This window comes from Penicillium atrosanguineum, assembly GCF_028827265.1.
Source record: "Penicillium atrosanguineum strain IBT 20685 chromosome Unknown utg000008l_segment0_segment0, whole genome shotgun sequence".
NCBI lineage: Eukaryota > Fungi > Ascomycota > Eurotiomycetes > Eurotiales > Aspergillaceae > Penicillium > Penicillium atrosanguineum.
The window spans coordinates 1,169,148-1,188,996 of NW_026623140.1; the positions used below are offsets into that span (position 1 = coordinate 1,169,148).

The 19,849-nt window shown below is 50.6% G+C and overlaps 8 protein-coding genes across 8 annotated transcripts; 5 read left to right on the plus strand and 3 right to left on the minus strand.

The window, feature by feature from the left end:
• Positions 1-294: 294 nt before the first annotated feature.
• Positions 295-3,107, minus strand: N7443_009938 (putative voltage-gated chloride channel (ClcA); the record flags this gene model as incomplete). The annotated part of the gene is made up of 3 exons (XM_056889994.1): positions 295-450; positions 504-890; positions 939-3,107. 3 exons carry the CDS (start codon positions 3,105-3,107, stop codon positions 295-297), a joined length of 2,712 nt encoding a protein of 903 aa, XP_056736485.1.
• Positions 3,108-4,588: 1,481 nt separating this feature from the next.
• On the plus strand, positions 4,589-5,610 carry N7443_009939 (SGNH/GDSL hydrolase family protein; the record flags this gene model as incomplete). The annotated part of the gene is made up of 5 exons (XM_056889995.1): positions 4,589-4,727; positions 4,782-4,821; positions 4,885-4,963; positions 5,025-5,415; positions 5,477-5,610. 5 exons carry the CDS (start codon positions 4,589-4,591, stop codon positions 5,608-5,610), a joined length of 783 nt encoding a protein of 260 aa, XP_056736486.1.
• Positions 5,611-6,425: 815 nt separating this feature from the next.
• On the plus strand, positions 6,426-8,126 carry N7443_009940 (uncharacterized protein; the record flags this gene model as incomplete). Its single annotated transcript, XM_056889996.1, has 1 exon — positions 6,426-8,126. The coding sequence occupies one exon, from the start codon at positions 6,426-6,428 to the stop codon at positions 8,124-8,126; it is 1,701 nt and encodes a 566-aa protein (XP_056736487.1).
• Positions 8,127-8,699: 573 nt separating this feature from the next.
• N7443_009941 (uncharacterized protein) lies at positions 8,700-9,185 on the minus strand (the record flags this gene model as incomplete). The annotated part of the gene is made up of 1 exon (XM_056889997.1): positions 8,700-9,185. The coding sequence occupies one exon, from the start codon at positions 9,183-9,185 to the stop codon at positions 8,700-8,702; it is 486 nt and encodes a 161-aa protein (XP_056736488.1).
• A 503-nt stretch (positions 9,186-9,688) lies between these two features.
• Positions 9,689-11,564, minus strand: N7443_009942 (bifunctional hydroxyethylthiazole kinase/thiamine-phosphate diphosphorylase; the record flags this gene model as incomplete). Its single annotated transcript, XM_056889998.1, has 6 exons — positions 9,689-9,943; positions 10,005-10,105; positions 10,159-10,535; positions 10,596-11,006; positions 11,060-11,195; positions 11,468-11,564. 6 exons carry the CDS (start codon positions 11,562-11,564, stop codon positions 9,689-9,691), a joined length of 1,377 nt encoding a protein of 458 aa, XP_056736489.1.
• Positions 11,565-12,530: 966 nt separating this feature from the next.
• On the plus strand, positions 12,531-13,811 carry N7443_009943 (translation initiation factor eIF5; the record flags this gene model as incomplete). The annotated part of the gene is made up of 1 exon (XM_056889999.1): positions 12,531-13,811. The coding sequence occupies one exon, from the start codon at positions 12,531-12,533 to the stop codon at positions 13,809-13,811; it is 1,281 nt and encodes a 426-aa protein (XP_056736490.1).
• A 951-nt stretch (positions 13,812-14,762) lies between these two features.
• On the plus strand, positions 14,763-16,833 carry N7443_009944 (fungal specific transcription factor domain-containing protein; the record flags this gene model as incomplete). The annotated part of the gene is made up of 4 exons (XM_056890000.1): positions 14,763-15,507; positions 15,560-15,986; positions 16,042-16,330; positions 16,384-16,833. 4 exons carry the CDS (start codon positions 14,763-14,765, stop codon positions 16,831-16,833), a joined length of 1,911 nt encoding a protein of 636 aa, XP_056736491.1.
• Positions 16,834-17,892: 1,059 nt separating this feature from the next.
• Positions 17,893-19,818, plus strand: N7443_009945 (uncharacterized protein; the record flags this gene model as incomplete). The annotated part of the gene is made up of 3 exons (XM_056890001.1): positions 17,893-18,152; positions 18,219-18,832; positions 18,884-19,818. The coding sequence occupies 3 exons, from the start codon at positions 17,893-17,895 to the stop codon at positions 19,816-19,818; spliced, it is 1,809 nt and encodes a 602-aa protein (XP_056736492.1).
• Positions 19,819-19,849: the final 31 nt, after the last annotated feature.

The window sequence follows — 19,849 nt, forward strand, 5'->3', positions numbered from 1 at the left end:
ATGCATTGGTTCAATTCACTTGGAATTGCTGGGTTCAAAGTAAATGTGCAGTGGTATTCGCTGTACAACCAAGCAGGCTGAAAAGAAAGCAATGAACATAAATGGCTCTATGCAAGATGCCACCCATTGAAGCCGCGGAGAGCTACCAAGGGAAATGCAGATGAGATCATATGCAATGCTATACGATGTGTCCGTGGACGAATGAAGTCGAAAAATATCAAACCGTTGAGAACTCCAGTCGATGCGGTTAAGAATTCAGTTATGTAAAGTGCAAAGCATCTCCTTCGAGACCGCTTATTCGTTCTCTTTCATGAACTTAACAAAGGCCTTCTTATGCACAAGGCCAGTATACTGTCCATTCTGGACAACGCAAATGTAACGCAAGCCCAGCTTAGCGAAGCACTGGTAGACGAGGTCCATTGGGGAATGGACATCCAGAGCCATCGGAGCCTAGGCTGTGTTAGTATTGGGGCCACAAAGCCAGAAGAAGAGGGTTGGCTCACTGGGTCGATATAACGAGTGAAGTCCACGTGATGGGCGTCCTCGTTATCGCTATCATAAATGGCAATAGACGAGTCCATTGACATAAGACAAAGCGTATTCTCTTCGCCCACACCCAGTTCATCCAGCCCGAATTCGAGATCTGGGGCAGGGATAAGACCCTTGAGGACGTTATTGTACAGGACTGGAAGACCGCTATCAAGCTCTCCGGCCATAAGGAGAGTTTCGAGTTTGACACGAAGATCAGAGGCAGCGACAAAAGGCGATTCTGTAATATCGATGATGCGATCCTTGCGGTATGGGCGAACAATGTCGCCAAGAGATGCGTCGGTCACAGGCTGGAGTTTGCTGTCCAGGAAGGGATATGAGTTCATATCCGTCAAAAAGTCCTGTGAATGATTAGCAGTCGCTCGACATAGCAAGGAAGTGACTCTTACATAAATGCTTCGAGGTTCGATGGCATCAGCAGTCCATTTGGCGCAGAGAACTGCCAGCGAGAAGGGTAGTACGTGATCAAGACTTCCCGTCAGCTCGAAGAGAATAACGGCGAGAGTCACCGACAATCGAGTGACGCCGCACATCGTAGCACCAGCGGCAACCATCGCATAGACACCCGGGGTGATGCAGGACTCCATGCCGGCAATGTTGGGGCATGAGTCGAAGAGGAAGAAGGTGGGGTTCTTGATAGTCCAATACTGCACCGCATGTCCGACAATGCGTCCCATCAGACCACCGACTACCATAGACGGCACATAGATACCGGCTGGCACCTTAATGCCGAATGTGATAACAGTCAAGAGACTCTTGATGACAAAGGCAACGACTAGTAATTGGATGACATCCGAAATACCATCCTCTTGAGGGCAGAGGCCCGTGCTTTCGAACGAGACTCGGTCACAAGGACTTGCCAACTCGAATAAGAGTTCTGTGACAGGCAACTTGGTGTACGGGTTCCAGAAGCTAACAATACCAGTGACGGATGCGACGAGGAATACTTCCAGCATAGGGTAGCTCTTGATGATCGAAATGCGGCGGAATGAGCGAGCCCACCAGCTGGATGCCTTGATGAATAGGGCACCCAGTGCGCCACCGAGAATCCCGAGGAAGATGAACACGAAGATTTCAAATATCTCCCAGTCCGTCAGATAACGAACAGAGAAAAGAACGATCTTTCCAGTTCCGTATGGATTGAGGAATTTCAATGACAGTGCAGCTGCAATGCAGCAGAAGAACGTCCGGAAAAGTGTCTTTGGAGGGAAATAGTAGCTGACTTCTTCCAAGCTAAAGAGAACACCTCCGATAGGTGCACCAAAGGCGACAGCAACACCGCTGGCGGCACTAGCACTCAAGACCTCACGCCGCTTGCCGTCATTCTGGTTGTATTTGGCGAACAGTCTGCAGCAGATATTGCCAACGCAAGTGGCGATGTGAACATAGGGGCCTTCCTTGCCCAGACTAAGACCAGACGAAACACTGAAAATGAGAGCAATCGTCTTGACAACTAAAGTTTTCAAGCCCAAGTACCCGTGAAGAACGAAGCCACTGTTGATGACCTTTACCTCTGCCACCCCACTGCCAGCGGCAGAATAATAAACCATGGCCGGGCGCGGAGGGGTGTTGGGAAAGGCGCCATGGGGGCTTGTCACAGATGAAGGAGATCCGAACCCAGGGGTGCCAGCGTTGTGCTTGTTACGGTCTGCACCGAGGTTCTCGTCGAGAGTAGTTAATGAGATAGACGACGGAACCACCGTCTTGGTTAAGAGAGTTAGGGCACACGAGATCATGGCGAGAGCTACGACCCAAAAGATGAACATGGCATAATTGAGCCACTGGTTGTCCGACGCTTTGCTGCTGAAGATTTGCGCCCAAGAAAGGTATTCAGGGCAGCTGTGCAGCCCGTCACAGCACTTCTCCCGTCCAGCGAAGTAATGTGTCGAGCAGAAACCGATCTTCATATCGAATATCGCATCCTCGGTCACATCCACAAAGTAGGCAATTGCGGCTGTGATGCATCCAATGAGAGCCACCAGAACCCAGCCCTGCGCACCGTCAAACCATGCAAGCATACGGCCCTTAAAATCCTTCCGCTGCCGCAGCAAGCGGAGACGCTCCCCATCAGCAATGCTGTCATGGACCCAGTCAGTCGAAGTGAACTGGTCGTACCACATCCGCTCGTCCAGGAATGACGAAGCGGTCAGGCCGTCCTTCGCAGATGGCGGTAAACTAGCGGGCCTACTCTCGTCTCCACTACTCCCTCGGCGACTGAAATCTCTCGCAGCTGAACTTCTTCGGCTGTGATTGCGAGTGCGGCGCAAGCTCCCGGCGGTCAAGAGATATCGGAGCGAGTCCGGACCCGAGATACCTGACGTGCTGGTATACGACCGCCGTGGCGCTCTGCGCTGGCTCTCGGAGCCCAGAAGACTAGTTGTTTCACCGATTTCCAAATGTGATTCGAGTGACTGGTAGCCGGTATGTGGTTCGGCGAGGTAGCTCTGAGCTCGGCGGTAGGCCGTTGGAGATGGTGGAGCCGTGCGGGCATGGGAAGTGTCGCCCTCATCCCGCTCGGAGCGCGAGGCGGAGGTCAACTGGGGAATGGAGCGAGGCATTTCGTTGTTCGGGAAGCGTCTACGCTTCAGTGGAGGGGATATCGGGCCTGCTGCAGCCTGTCAGTTCTAAAAGGAGCGAGGCCCGCAATGACGCAGGAGAGAGACCAGGCCATAAGGGGTATAACAGGAACGATCGAGAACGGGTGTGTCTTACCGACGAGACATTTCAGAGCAAGAAGAATAGAAGAAAAGTGAAGTTAGAGATAGAAAGTAGGAGGAAGTAGTTTGGACGCGTCAGGTGAAAGCCCAAGGAGTTACCGGGTTCCCGTGTCAATCGGCGGCTCCACTCGATTTGCTCACGCTGCAGCTACTTAATTTATTTCCTTTCATCCTCCATTCCAGTGTGGAGGGCAAGTTTATCTTTTGCCTCTTTCCTCCCCGTCCCGCTGATCTCCTCCGTGCTCATGCGTCCATACCAGACGGAAGGAGGTTCCGAGCACCAACAGTGCGGCCTAATCACCTCATTCGCTAGGGTTCAGCCCGACAGTCAGCCACGAGCTCGAAGCGGACCGGTCGATCAGATGAGTTGGTCTCAGGATGCGGAGAAGATATTCTTAGCCCAACCACGCTGGAACAGCTTGGAGGTTGGATGCGCCTGACGAGATCAAGCTCCATGAATGGCTGATGCATTATCAAGGTCCCCCACCCATTGAACTTGAGATAGGTTTCCCACTAGGATCGACATGCGTCCAAGTACAGTACGGACACTACCGGCCCGTGCTTCTCCATTGCCCAGGGTAATAAATTTACAGGTCACAACCGAGTCACCGTTAAGACAGCCTGGGGCCAGTTGTGAGTTCCCAGACATTCCGCTGCATCTAACCTTTGACCCTTCGCTCAGGCGATCTCTTGGCAATACGTCGGGAAACATCGAAGGGTCTCCGTGGCTTTTGCGGGGCCAGTAGGTTCTCCGCATGAGGTGGATAGGAGGGGTTTTTAATTTTTTTAGAAGAACAGTGCTACACAAGTGCAAGTAGTCAAGCCTTTTTCCCTGCTGCCTCTGGTGCTATGATGAGCTTTTCGTTCGGTCCTATAGACGCACGGCTATAAGTCAGTAATTGATCGTCCACTTTGCCAGGCATGAGGTTAATGTACGATGCAGCGGGGAGGTGGACGATCTGCGCCGGGTGTGTTATTGGCCGGTTGGAGGGGAACTCGAGAGTGGGCTAAGCTACGAGAGATTCTGATATGGACCTTCAAGGCGAACCAGGAACTTGACCTCAGTCAACTGGAGTACAAAATGTATACAAAATATAAACAGATGCAGATATCACAGACAATACAGATCTAGAAGTGTTCTAGTCACAATTGAAGCGGTAATTGGTGGATAATTGATAAGCTCGCACCGCATCGAGATCCACTTCCATTTTGCCCACGGAGCTCACCCCACCATTTTCTTTAAAGGCTTCGGATATCCCCAAGCTCGAGCTGGGACGATCTCTCGAGCAAATTGTGTTGGATGTTTATTTTGCTTTGTCAATATGACTGAGATCGCAGCCCACCAAGAAAGCGAGGATGTGTGCAAGCCGTATGACCAGTTCATCCTCTTCGGCGACTCCATCACCCAGATGTCTTGCAACCAGGCACTCGGGTTTGCCTTTGCTGCAGAATTGCAAGAAGGTGAGATGATGGCCCATGGACATTCAATTCACCTACTGTACTAACCTTGCTCAGTCTACAGCCGCAAGATGGATGTGATCAACCGAGGCTTCTCGTAAGTACTAGAAACCCCCCCCCCCCCCCCTTGCTACCCGGTACTGTTTCTGATCAATAATAGAGGTTATACTACTTCCCACGCAATTAAAGTCTTCCCGAAATTCTTCCCATCTCCGCAAATTGCCAATGTGCGATTCATGGTAAGCTACCCCCGCGAACGCATAGGATGGCCCAGAACCCAATTTACCAAAACGGCAACAGACCATTTTCTTCGGTGCCAATGATGCATGCGTTCCAACTCACGATCAGCACGTCCCTCTGGAGCAGTACAAGGAGAACCTGAAAAGCATTATCCAACACCCTGCTACCAAGGCTCAAAACCCTTACATCATTATCATCACTCCGCCACCAGTCAACGAGTATCAGCTCGAGGACTTTGACAGTGAGAAAGATACTCCGCATCCCAGCCGAACAGCCGCATTCTCCAAGATGTACTCAGAGGCTGCCCTTGAAGTTGGCTCATCACTCAATATCCCCGTGGCAGATATCTGGACTGCATTTATGGAGACTACTGGCTGGAAAGAAGGCCAACCTCTAGTTGGATCCCGGGATCTTCCTAGTAATGAGCAGTTTGCCGACCTGTTTACCGATGGTACGTGGGCGATACTATGTCTTCACCTGCCGCTTCCCCCATATTGACTGCATGTCTACAGGATTGCATCTGATGCCAGCCGGATACCGTATTGTATATGATGAAGTGCTGAAGGTCATCCGAGCCAATTGGCCCGAGCAGGCTCCTGAGAATCTCCCGTTGGTGTTTCCCCCGTGGACCCAGGCTCCGAAATAAGTTTTGTATAGATTGCATTGGGAAGTGTGAAAGCTTCCCGCACTTCAAGCTTGGGAATTAGCGACTAGATAATTTCGACACAAAAAATGACTTCAGCTAAGAAACAAACTAACAGCATGTTGTCAATAAGAGCAAATAAGTCACATTAGATTGATAGTGTTGTCGGGGGCCCATTCCATTAGTGGAGCTCGGGCGGTCTAGATCAACCTCTCCCCTCCTGCATAACCCCGTCCTCTCCACCCCCGATCTTCCTTGTTGCTACACGTTTTCACTTCGACGCATATTAATCAAGGTTCTCCGCTATATGTTCATCTAATTTCACTTCCTCGAAGCATTTGCTAAGACCCTTTCTGAACCACTGTTGCCCGCCGTCTCTCCGAACAGATCCACACCCACATCCCCATACAAGAGGCAGCACCCTGCTCCTTTCACTTCCAAGACAGCTTCACCCATCCCTCAGTAGTTTCGAACCGGCCCCGACTCAAGCTGTCCTTATTTCACCGCAGTGTCAGATACGCAGACCCATTTCGACGTCACTTGCCCGCCTCCCCGTGTTTCACGCCTATGCTTTGAACTGAACCACAAGACCGTGCAACCCGCATCATCGTGGACGGCCACGGGGCCGTCGCGCAGATTGAAGGAGGGAGAAAGAAGCCGGCGGCTGAGGCGAGTCGAGCCGTGAACAGCTGGCGCCACCATCCTGGAGCTTCGATCCGAAGTGCTGCTGAATGACCAGCTCAACGGATCGAGTGGAATGCATGACACGCTATCTCGTCGAACCCTGATTACCTCGTTATTTTTGACTTCGGGCTGTCATGGATGCGCAGTATCCCTTTGCCTCACGCGACGATATCTGGCGTGTCCTTGATGAGCTGAAGGAGATCCAGGTCGCTCAGTATGAACAGGGCGAGCGAATCGCACGACTGGAACGTCGTCGCGACGATGATGCGCGGTTGAAAAGCCTCTGGGGCCCCACATCACCTTTTCCGACTTTGGTGGCGGGCACCGTCCCGGCAGGTAAGTGTCTTCGTCCTTCACGCAGCCCCGATCACTCGACTCATCGCCTTGCTGTAGACACCACCTTCAATTCTCCTCCGGATCCCTTCAAGGGCTTTGACGATGGACATCATCACGGGCTGTCTACGTCTACTGTTGGTCTCGAGGGAGAAGATGAGCCTCGACGTGGAGCCTCCCGGGCGAACAGTGTACGGTTTGACGAGAGCGCGAATCATGGATACTACGGACAGGCGAACCGTTCCAGCACGGATCTTCCCGTGAGGACAGGAAGTGGGATGGGAAGTCACCCTCTCACCGAGAGATCCCTATCTCATCGGTCCGATGGCCGGATGAGCTCGTCGGGATTTTCGCATCAGTCGGCCCGGACTAGTAGTCTGGGACTGGACAGTCGAGGATTGTCAGCCTCTTCACTTGAAGTGTCTCCTATGACTCCACCTCCTGATTTGTTTTTGCTTGGACCGGTGCCTTCCATCATTCGCTGTTGGCTGACAACTAACTTCTCAAATGAGTCGCTCCTTTATGCGGCTGTGTGCTCAGGCTCTTACGTATCTTCCCTGGGCTCAACCCTGATTTCCAAGCTTGGACTTGAACAGTCCGTTATGCACAATGAAGAACGGCCTTACATTAAGCTTTCTCTGTATCTTACCGAAGCTAGGCTCCAACAGTCATCCTCACGCCCAGCAAGCCCCCAGCCCGAGCCCCAGATACCGTCTGTGAAGATCAAATTCCTGGTGCGCGAAACCGGTCCCGAAGACGAATCGATTCAGATTGTCATTGGGAGTGACGTGCTTCGCTCATCTAATGCCGATATCTCTTTTTCCGACGACAAGATGTCCATGGCGGACGATGATGGAAATCGGGTTTACATTCGACTCGTGCGTCCTGAGAAGGACTCTACTTTCAAGTACCTGTGTACTGGTCCCGACACCACGCACAAGAGCTCCCAGCTCTCGCAAACCAACGGGAAGTACTCTGTAGGGGCCATTGGCCATTCTACTTCAACTGCACACCAATCAACCTCGGCGCCTGTATCAGCCCGCGTGTCCATCGGCTCGGCGGACGAACCCCATAAGCTTCATCTTCAAACCTTCAGTGATTCCCCCAACAGTGTATCGGCTTACTCCTCGTCGGCCACCGCTACAGATCAACCGCAAACTACAAATACTAAAGCTGATGGGGCCGGTGTATGGGGACCATGGCGCCGTGAGTCAAAGCAAGACACTGCCGCCGCACTCAAAGCTACAACTGCACGAGCTCGCACGATGAAAGTTCTTCGACCCTCCAGTCGCGTGACCTCTGCTTCGACTTCCACTCATGCGACGTCCGAACACCATGAATTCCAAAACAGTCACCCAGAGAATATGCCGCCAGGGCAGTCTGCACGTCGAGCTTCTTCCGACGAGGTTCGGTCTGGAAAAACACCAGCGTCCAACCCCGTTGGAGGTGCATCTGCATTTGGATGGCTCAAATCGAATTCATCAGGTGCACGTCAGTCCTAGATGAAATAAACTAGGGCTGAAGTGTCTACGCACCCATGGACCCAATGCTCTTTCTCAGAGCACCAAATCCTTTCACATCTTATCAAGTAATCGCCAAAATGAATCCTCTCACTCTGAGGAAGTGACCTCTTACCACAGAGATGCCTTTCTCCTACTGCCCACGAATGAATACAAGCTTCTGAGCCTGACAGACCTGAAGCAATGGACCGAAGAAAATAGAGCCTGCCCTCGCGTCAAGGGGAAGTAAATGTCATCTGATGAAAATCATCATCAACGGCGATCACCAGCTCATGCGCACCGAACCCTTCATTTATTTTCACCCTTAAAAGGGTCATTCCAGCACCGGCGATGCGCTTGCAGAGCAGGGAAATGGCTCCTTGGGGCTACCTGGCTTCTAACTCTTGACTATTTTTCAGTATGCAATGTCTCCAAAGTAGACTTAAAGCCACGACCGGAATTACAGTGATCCCAATGAACCACACATCCACCGTATTCAAAGTGATTCTTCATTCCCAAGTTTCGTATCAATTGTACACCTCCACCCAGCACCCCAATCAACCAGCCCCCCTAAACCTATATCTTCGAAAAAACCCCAAGAGCACTCTTAGTCTCCTCCTTCGTCTCCTTCACCAACCCACTAACATCCCTAAATGACTCGTGTCCCGCATCTCCCAAAATCTCGAAAAGCACACTTTCACTACTCGTCACAACAGCCCCCGCATCCCTGAGCCTCGCAAGCGCAATTCCCCTCTCCTCGGGATTCATACTACTAACCCCATCAACAAGGATATAAACTCTGTGTCCTCTCGCCAAGAGATCCAGCGTTGTCTGCGTAACGCAGATATGAGTCTCAATACCCACAATGATCACGTCAAGGTTGGAGGGGAGCTTGGACTCGATCTCGGGGGTTATCATTGAGAAGAGGGTTTTGTCGACATCGGCGCGGATGTGCGGGCCGCTCAGATGGGGCTGGAGCTCGGGGACGGTGAGTCCTAGTTTTGCGCGGTTTTGGGTGGTTATGTAGACGGGTATTTGGAGGGATTGAGCAGCGCGGAGCATTTTCGAGGTTGTTGCGATGCTTCTTGAGTGTTAGACTCCTAGTGGTATATTTGGGCTGTTGGGGGAAAGCGCACAGCTTGGGGAATTCATAGATGCCACGGAACTTCTCTTGGATGTCACAGATGCTAGAAAAATGTCAGGTTCTGGGGTTGGGAGGCTTTCATGGGCTCAAGAAGATGCGACACACAATAATGCGGGGTTGCCTATGTCTTGGTTAGCTTGGATTGAGTGAATATGGGATTTATACTTACGAATGCGGCTCGCGCGGGAAAGGGAAGCCATGATTGAGATTGTATTCTTGTTAGACGATATGTATGGAAAAGAGGCAGGGAGGTGTGAAGAAGTAGAGAGCAGAGCGGCGAGCACCGGCGGGGAACTCGGAGATGCGGGGAAACGGCCGAAGGGAAACTTCGCAGCAAAGCCTAGCCACGGATAGTCTCAGAACGCTTTAAATTTGGGAAGCATCACTTTTGATTATCATTTACATCATTCGAGCTATTGATCTAGACTTTGACATCATGCACCCGAGCCCGACCAACAAACCAGCTGTCGTCGCCCTTGGCCGCGGCCGTGCGAATGGCGTATAGTTCGTCGAGGAAAGCGGGAACAAAGCTACCGGGTCCACGGACGTATTCCTTGGATGCTGCGTTTTCGGCCGCGATCTCGTACATCAGAATGCCGGACAGGACGGCAAGGAGCTTGTCAGAACGGTGGGCAGTGAGGAAACAGCCTGAAATGGTGCCAATAGCGCAGCCAGTCTGATGAGTAGAGTTAGTTTGAGGGCCGAAAGCAGCTGTGATAGTTCTTGGGAACACATACTCCTGTTACTTGGCCAAGATAATGGTGACCGTTCTCGACAGCAATCACACGCTCGCCGTCGCTGAGATAGTCAACAGCGCCAGTCATCAGTACGACGTTGCCTGCAATTAATCAGTGAAAAAAGGCCGCGTGAAAGATGATTACAAGAACTTACGCTCTCTCCGCGCCAGGTCCCGAGCCAACCGAGCCTTTTGTTGGCCATTGAGCGTACTTGGCCCGCTATCGACACCGCGCTGCTGCTCGGCATTGCTACCCCAGACTTGCCGAATCTCACCCTCGTTACCCTTGACAAGGTCAAAGTAGCCTCCGGCCAGAAGAGTTGAGACAGCGTTACGGCGGATCTCAGTTGCAGCTGCGCCGACCGGGTCGTAAACAACTGGCGCACCGCGAGCGTTGTACGCCTGGAGAGCTTTCAAGTAGTTGGATACGCTATCGCCATTCAAGGTACCCATGTTGATGAGAAGAGATCCATCCAATCTAGCCAAGTCTGGAGCTTCCTCGCCGTAAGGAGCCATGATAGGCGATGCACCGCTGCGCCGGTGGTTAGCAAAAAATCTGGCAATGACACATAAGTAGTAATGAAACACGCACATTGAGAGAGCAACATTAGCGACGAAGTTGACCACAACGAAGTTAATCATATTGTGTACAAAAGGGTGTGCCTCGACCATCTTGCGAACAATCTCGGGCACCTCTTCAATCAATGCCTCGGCCTCGTTGACTCGCGCAGACCTCGGATTCAAAGCAAATGCGGGAGGAGACTTGATGAGTTTGGCGAACTCCTCGGTGGAGGCTTTGGGGTCATCTGCTGCCATGATGGCACTGACAATGGCGACTCCGTCCAGGGACTTATTGGGAGACTGGGACTGATACATGACTCGTTGCACATTAGAGTGGTTGATACCACCAATGGAGACGGTGGCCACGTTTGTGGCATCACTGATGGCGCTTAGGATTGCCTGAGTTCCCACTGTTCCAATAACGGACTTGGTGTTGGTCTTTCTATACGGGCATTAGCTTGCTGCACTCGTGCTGTCAGAATCCGTCGAACTTACGTCGGAGTGGCAAACATCGTCCCAATGCCAAGATAGTCAGCCCCGTCAGAAATGGCTTTCTGGGCCTCCTCGACGGAAGAGGTGCTTATTCCGATAATAGCATTCTTAGGTAGAAGCCTCTTAGCTTCCTCGAATTCTGAATCTGTTAGATGGCTCTAGGAAACAGTAGTGGCGATAGACCAACTCATATCATCTTGTCCAAGGTGAACACCCTCCGCACCGACGGCAACGGCGACATCCACTCGATCATTGATCAATAAAGGCACTCCATAGGACTGGCAAAGGTTGTGCAACTTTCTGGCCGTCTCGACCAAGACCCCGGTATCGCTGGTCTTGTCCCGGTATTGCACCACCGTGACACCTTAGGTCATATTAGTACAGTTATATTCAATGCTGTATTACACGTACCTCCTTTAAGAGCCTCCTCAACAACCGTGCACAGGTCTCGACCCTTAAGAATGGCGGGAGTCGAGTCCGTGACGAGATACAGAGAAAGGTTCACCATGGTTATTCTTTGAGTACAGTCAATGAGCGACGGCAGGGCGAGACACTTATAATTTAGCGCGGGTTACACTGGCGAGAGTAACACGCACAGAGAGATTACAACGCACGTCTCGACCACGAGCCAGGGCGATCCCGGTCGCCGTTGGGGTTTTGGTGGGGCCGAGGGGAATTGACCTCAATATGCAGCGGAAAAATAGACTTTGGGTTTTTCTATCATAGTGAAAGAAGGCTGCAAATAAAGAGACGTATAGCTAGGACATAATTATTCAAACTAGGACGAAAATAAAACAGTTAACGTAGACTACTAGAGACACAAAACGAGCGACACTCAACGGAGAGTTAACTCCGAGACCACGTGCTGTGCTGACATAACTCAGGCCCGCTTAAAATCCTCATCGCTGTTATTCTCCCACTCTTCATCACACTCATCGGCTTTGACACCACTGTGAAGCCCTATTCCGCGTCTGCTGTTCCGCACAGTTTACGCTATTCTATCTATTCGTGATTGATATTGGTATCGCCATCATCACTTTCTTCAGTCTCCAAAACCCGGGTCTCCGGCCTCTGCATCGGACTCCCAAAAGAACAACTTCGGTCGTTCTCGCCCCCAAGAGAAAACCGCCCAAGACATCCACTGCGAACTCGTCTATGTATTCGTCCTCCGTGCAGAATTTCGATCATCACCTGCCGCTCAAGCTGCAAACGTTTCGTGCGTCGAAACCCTGTAGCATACACCTCAGATCCTGTGGTTGAATCCTCTGGTCTTTCCTGACTCCCCTGATTCCGCTGTGAAACCGTGAGAAATCGCGTTGTTTTGTCAACAGAACCAACTCCAAAAAAATCCCCAAAATTCTACTCGACACGCATGTCTTGTTCAGTCAACAAGATCTCGGTCCAGATTCCCTTCCGCTACCTATTCCGCATTCCGTTCTCGTGAGCACCAATTTAAACAAACCCAACCGCCAACATGGCTACCGTCAATATACGCCGGGATATCACCGATCCCTTTTATCGCTACAAGATGGAGAAAATTCAGTCCAAGATAGAGGGCAAGGGCAACGGTATTAAAACCGTCATTGTCAACTTGAACTCAGTTGCTCAGTCTCTGGCTCGTCCTCCAGCCTACGTGATCAAGTATTTTGGTTTCGAACTTGGCGCTCAGGCCAACGCTAAGCCTACCGATGAACGTTGGATCATCAACGGCGCCCACGATGCCAGCAAGCTTCAGGACTATCTTGATGGGTTCATCTCCAAATTCGTGCTTTGCAAGAAGTGCAAGAACCCCGAGACCGAAGTTAGCATCAAGGATGATAAGATCATTCTGGACTGCAAGGCCTGTGGTCAGCGTACCGATGTTGACCCCCGTCTCAAGCTTAGCACCTTCATTGTCCGGAACCAGCCCAAGGCAGGCAAGAAGGAGAAGAAAGACAAGAAGGCTCGCCGTGAAGCCAAGAAGGCTCAAGCCAACGGTACCAACGGTACCAACGGCGACGATGCTAGCCCCGGTGACAGCAACGGTTCGGAGCACGATGACGAGGACGGCGATGAGGCCCTTGAGGCTCCTAGCGATGACGAGGTGCTCCGTCAGGCCAATGCTATCGAGGCGGATGCTGAGATCGCTGACGACGACTGGGCTATTGATACCTCCGCTGAGGCTGTGGCGGCCCGCACCAAGGACCTCTCTGCAGATTTCAACCGCGCTGTTGTCCTTGATGATGGCGATGACGAAGCCGATGGACCCTCATCCTACGAGGAGCTCGGCAGCTGGATCCTCGCGACAGCCGAGGAGAAGGGCAGCGTGAGCGCTGTTACCAACGATGAGATCGAGAAGAAAGTTAAGGAGCTTCTTATCGAGTCCAAGCACAAGACCTGCGCCGTTCTGGCCCAGAGCATCTTCGATGAGAACATTGTTGCTCAAATTCCCACTCGTGCTAAGCTTCTCAAGAGCCTCATCACCTCTGAACGCCACGAGAAGGCCTTCCTCGGCGGCACGGAGCGTTTCGTAGGTGTCGACCACGATTCCGAAACTCGCCAGACTCTGAAGAAGAAGATCCCCGCCATTCTCCACGGCTACTACGAGCACGAGCTCGTCGATGAGGAGACTCTCAAGGCTTGGGGTGCCAAGGCAAGCAAGAAATACGTGAAGCTTTCGATCAGCAAAGAGATTCGCGAGAAGGCTCAGCCCTTCTTGGAGTGGTTGGAGAACGCCGAGACTGAGGATGAGGACGAGAGCTCTGACGAAGAATAGCCGATGGATGTCGACTGTACCATTCATTGATGTTTGTCGTTTTGGCTTTTTGCTTAATCCGTGACGCTTGTTTTGCTGCTCGTCGTTTTGGTTTTCTCTCTGATCTGGTCCATTTCTAATGGATGCACCCGATTGTGATATTTGATAGCTTAGCTCACTAAAGTCACTCCTTTTATGATTTCTGCCTTGAACTATTATTGTAGTTACGTATCATGTAAAATATAAGCACTTGAGAGCGGGTTTTTCTGGCAGAACATTTCAAATGTTGGATATAGCCATGTAAGTCGGCTTGTCTTGCTAGCCCTGGAGGTCGATTCAAGCAGCAACTCGCCACTGTATGCGTGACGCAACTCTTTTCTACCTAAGAGGTTAGAAAATCCGGGAGCCTGCCTTTAGCCTATCTTCCATTCCATTCAAACAATCAGTAGATACAGCCAAAGATACGTACGGTGAGTCAAACCTAGTTCAATGGTAGTGCTTCCAAAGTTGATCCGGCTACGCCGATACAAGTCCGGTACCAAAATCCAGCATGGAATATTACAGCGAAACTCATGAATGCCACCACGGCAATGACGTCTTATTGCCTTGTTAGAAGACCCTAGAACCAAATCTCTGCACCAGTATACCCAAAAAGAATTTCACTTGCCAGTATTCTCATAATATCTTCGTCGGAACTGGGCCTGGTCTCTTTGACCAACGAAAGGCCTACATCACGTGCAAAGCTGTTATATGGGACGATTACAACTCCGGTACTCAAATCAAACTCTCCCATCTACAGCATGACAGTCCGCGTCTCTCAACATGTCAAGCCTTACTCTTCGTCGAAATCGATCACTAGCATCATGTGAACCTTGTCGCAAAGGCAAGGTCAGGTGTGATCATGAGAAGCCAGTTTGTGCATCTTGCAGACGTCGCGGCCGAGAGTCGCAATGCTGGTATCATCCTTCACCAATGACGAAGAGGAGTTCACAACGTTCGACTTTGCAAACGCATTTATCAAAGCTTACTGAATATGAGAAAGCTTCCAACAGCAGTGTCGATGTATCAGAAAATACCTCTGTTGCTGCCCCAAGTTTCCATTCTTGGCCTTTCATGTTCGACTCCAATGGGCCAGCTTCGTCAGCTTCAACCCTGGGGCGTCTGGATAAAAAAACCCAGGAAGAGTCTTTGAAGGCTATGAGAGATTTGATTTCAAACATCAAGTTTCTGCCAGCGATTGAAAAGCATATTCGTGCATACTTCTCATTCAGTCAAGGAGCCCTTGTACAAAGGCCGATCATCTTGGAACTTGCAAGATTGGTGCGACAAAGCCTTGAAAGTTCGGGGCTCGTTACAGAAGAGACAGCAGACTTAGTTCATTTCCAAATTAATCACCGTTTTACTCTAGATATGCTGCGCTGCTCCTCGAGCGAGGTTATCGTCTCACCGTCTTTGAACCTTGAAGAATTCTGTGCGCTTTTCTGGGGAGAAAATGTGCGTGTGGAGACTTTGGGACTGTTGTTTGCAGTGGCTGCGCGCTCTCATCTATACCGCTACTCCGATGACGATAGAGACGATGATTTCATTAGTGAAATGAACCGCTGCAGCAATTTGAGCTTACGACTAGCTCGCGATCTTGCGCCGCAAGCCACTGATCTCATGGTTTGGCTTGCACACGAGCATTTGCAACTAACAACGACAATCGAAGGTGATGCTAGTGAGCACTACCACTGACACAAAATAAAAGCCGGGTATTAACGTTTCTATAGGTCTGAGTGTTTGGAGACGTATGGGCGATCTCGCAACAGATCTCTTTGCATTGGGTCTTAATCGCGAATCCACATACTCGCCCAATTCCATACCATTCTTCCTTGCTGAATCGCGACGACGAATGTTCTCCAAGGCATATTACCTCGATAAATTATTTGCAATGGTGTTCCATCGACCACCTCGGATAGCAACTCGACACGCAGATTGCAAGCCTCCTTTGGATTTATCTGACGACGAGTTATTCCCAGACTCCCCCGAAGTATTGGATCGGGCCCGAAAGAGTCTCACGCATGATGGTTGGAACACAGATGGGCGATACAGACCAACCACATGGGCTCGGGTTCGGTACATCCTTGGGCAATTCCGCGAAGAAATCGTGGAATATCAGATTCAACCTCGGCGGTTTACGGATGATACAAATATCAGGTATTTACTCGGGCCCAAACAGCTCTCAAGGTATCTAGGTGCTAACTTGACATAGGGATCTAGCGATTCGATGCCACGAAGCTTGGATTGCATTGCCCCTGCATACGCGATACGTCAAGGAGAGTTGGACGTCAAATATTCCGCCAGAAGTCTTGTTCATGCAAGGAAAAGTATACTTGTCATATCTCCATATACAGTTTCAGATTTATCGACTCCTTGGCGAGGGTAGTATGATTCCGTCATCCGAAATCCTGGGTGTATCAGCAGATATGCTCGAGACAATCATCCAAGTGGCAAATCCGCGCGGAAGAGCCTCGTATTGCCCTCGTGATCTACCTGGAATTGTAAGTTTCCAATATCTTCCACTCCCAAACTTCCTTCAACTTACAAGTGAAAGCTTCTATCATATGGTCTTCCGTCCGCTTCAATGCTCATTAAAGCATTAGAGAAGGATAATTCGGAATCAACCAACACCCTTCCACCCAGCATGAAACCATCTAATCTAATACGAAATCTCTCCGTGCTGGTGTCTCATTTGGAAAACGTCTGCAGTCATAGGGAGACCAACCACACATTCTGCATACAAGCCTCTAAGGCCATTTCAAGGAAGCTTGATAATATCTTGAATGAGCCTATAATGCCGGCGTCTTCAACCCCTTTCAATGCGCTGCAGGGCTTAAATACGCCATCCAAGGCTTACCCGGCCCCAGGAATGTCAAATAATACACCATACGGGGGAGACGAACTTGATTTGCTTGACATGGATGACCTTGACGGCTTTGATCTGGCAAATTGGGTTACAGATGTTGATTTAGATACTCTTGACAGTTCTTGGAACATTCAATGAACAGGCTGTGCACGTGGCCGCCAAGGTAGTAGCGCTGGATGTCGGACCGGGTGGCGCACTCTTTATTTCCCCAGTTGAATCGTCCTAGCCCTTTTGGGGGAGAATACCAGAAATAGTCGGTGCAGAGAATACAACTACTAGAATGAACTATTTGGTGCCCAAGGTGTGCTCGGTCTGTGACCGGTGAGCAATGCAAGGGGGTCCTATGGTGCAGTTTCACACCAAAAGCAAAGAGGAAAAGGTAAGGAACTATCCATCGCGCATATATCCGGCTTGTGGGTATCATGACTCAAAGATTCCCCCGTAAATATATCAATCAGATAATTCAGAACCAGTATCTCGATCCCCAGCGGTTCATGGTTGGTGCATAATGTGACATGCATTACGTTGCAACGGTCGGATTTCATCGGAAGGATGGGTTCGCCCCCAAATTTCCGCACTGGAACAGGAAACACGGGAGATCCTATCACGGTTGATAATCAATCTGATAACCTTAAAGGGAAATTCCGCCCGTGGCTGAGCTCACAGAGGCCGGAGAGCGGACGGGGTTAACTGTTGTCATGAAGGAACAAGCTGGAAGATATCAAACGAGAGCATTGCATTGAATGTAGCATCGAGACTTCGCGTGGTTTAAATTGATGCCGTTTAGTGGGACCCGTTTTGAGGGTCCTGTGAAGCCGACAGATTTTTTTGTCCCCTCAATCGACCCGAGGCCAGGGGTCTGAGGCCACACAAAGTTTCCGAGTACCCGGTGATTGACAGTCAAAGGATCAGATTTAAATTATCTGATCCCGTGGTACAACGCAGATTCGCACTGGAAGCGAGTGAAAGTGGGCGCTGTGGACCCTGAGAGCAGCCCGAGCTAAGCGCGACTTAGCGGACGCCATCTCCACGCCTCGGACCCTCTTTCTCTTCTTCATAGAAAAACTTGACCTCGCCCTCTTTTCTTGTCGGTTGAAACCCTCTCAATTGTTGCTTCACTCCATTCAGCGCGGTCTGCGCTCACAAATTCGCTGTACTCTGGGAGATTGGTGATCGTCGCGATCCGAACTATCCGCCATGGGTGTATTGGACAGCGTCCGGCGGCGTGATGAGAACAACCGCCTTATGAAAGTTTTCGGGTCGTCTGCCGAGGAGAGTGACGAAGTCAATGGGATAAATGAAATCCCTGTCGAAACCAAGTCTCTGGAGGGGCAGGATGAGAAGGAAATCCAGCAGCGCCCAAATGAGGTCAATGTGAACGCCTCCATCGGTTTGCAGAAGGCCGAGGCCGCTGCTCTTGTCTATAGTAGAAAGACCCTCATTGGGATTTATGCATGGTGAGTTACTATATCGAAACGCGCGTGCCTTCAAATCACTACACATGTAATTGACTAATTCAACAGGATCTGGGTCTGCTTCTTCGTTTTATCTTTCCACGAGACGATGTTGTCCAACCTCACCAACTATATCTTCGCCGGCTTCTCGTCAGCACCCCAGGTGACTACTTCTTACATTGCGTCGACAATCATCGGCGGAGTGATGAAGCTCCCCTTAGGTAAGACTCTCAACTTGTGGGGTCGTGCCGAAGGTCTGCTGGCCTCGCTGGTTGTCTACATCCTTGGAATTATCATCCTTGCTGCCTGTAATGGCCCCAATGCGTACTGCGCCGGCTATATCTTCTACTGGATCGGCTATGACTGTCTCTATCTCACCCTGCAGATTTTCGTTGCCGATACCACCGGATTGCGCAACCGAGCCTGGGCCTTTGCGTTTGTTAGTACGCCTTTTATTGCTACTGCTTTCACTGCGCCCCTGGCAGTAACTTCCTTCATCAACATATCAGGTTGGCGCTGGGCATTTGGCGTCTTTGCGATCGTTCAGCCCTTCGTTTTCGCCCCTTTGGCGTTCACTTTCAAGTACTACGAGAAGCAGGCTGTGAAGAAGGGCATTTTGACGAGAGAACGGAGTGGTCGCTCTGTCGGACAGTCAATTATTCACTATCTTCATGAATTCGATGGTAAGTCCATTCTTCGGTAGACTCTCAACTGGCCCTAATTTGGAATCAAAGTTATCGGTGCATTTATCATTATGGCTGCTTTCATTTTATTCCTTCTTCCGTTCAGCATTACATCTTTTGGCGAATCTCAATACTCCAGTGCTACATTCATTGCGATGATTGTTGTTGGAATCTGCCTCTTCCCGGTCTTTGCCATCTGGGAGAAGTGGTTCGCGCGCACCCACTTTATCCGATGGGAACTGTTCAAAAACCGCTCTGTCGCTGGCGCCTGTTATTTGGCCGCCGTTGTGTTCTTCAGTTTCGATCTCTGGAACACTTATTTCCAGAATTTCCTTCTGGTTGTTTACAACCTTGACTACACCATGGCCGGATACTTGATGTCGACCTATAACGTCGGCTCCTGCTTCTGGTCCGTGGTTGTTGGAATCTATGTTTACAAGACCAAGCACTTCAAGTACCTTTGTCTGTTCTTTGGATTACCGCTGATGATTCTCGGATCTGGTCTGATGATCTACTTCCGTGGCAGTGAGCACGGTATCGGCTATGTGGTTATGTGTCAGATTTTCATTGCCTTCGCTGGAGGTACGCTGGTTATCGGTGAAGACATGGCCGTCATGGCAGGTGGGGACCGCGAAGGCATTCCCATGGCCTTGGCTTTAATTAGCTTGTTCTCGAGCGTGGGCTCGTCGATCGGATACGCCGTGTGCGCAGCTATCGTGAACAATGTCTGGTTGCCGGCCATCCGCAGCCGCCTTCCTGCCGATCTGAAGTCTCAGGCTGAGGCAATTTATCAGGGCGGCGTCACTAAGCAGCAAGGTTTTGCACTTGGCTCTCCGGAGCGTGAGGCTGCCGCCTACGCCTGGAGCTGGTCCCAGCGACAGAACTGCATTGCTTCCACCTGCATCTTAATTTTGGGTATCCCTGCAATCATGATGTGGAAAAACTTCAATGTGGATAAGCAGCAGAACAAAGGCACAAATATCTAAATATTAGCGATACAGGCAGGCAAATACCTCT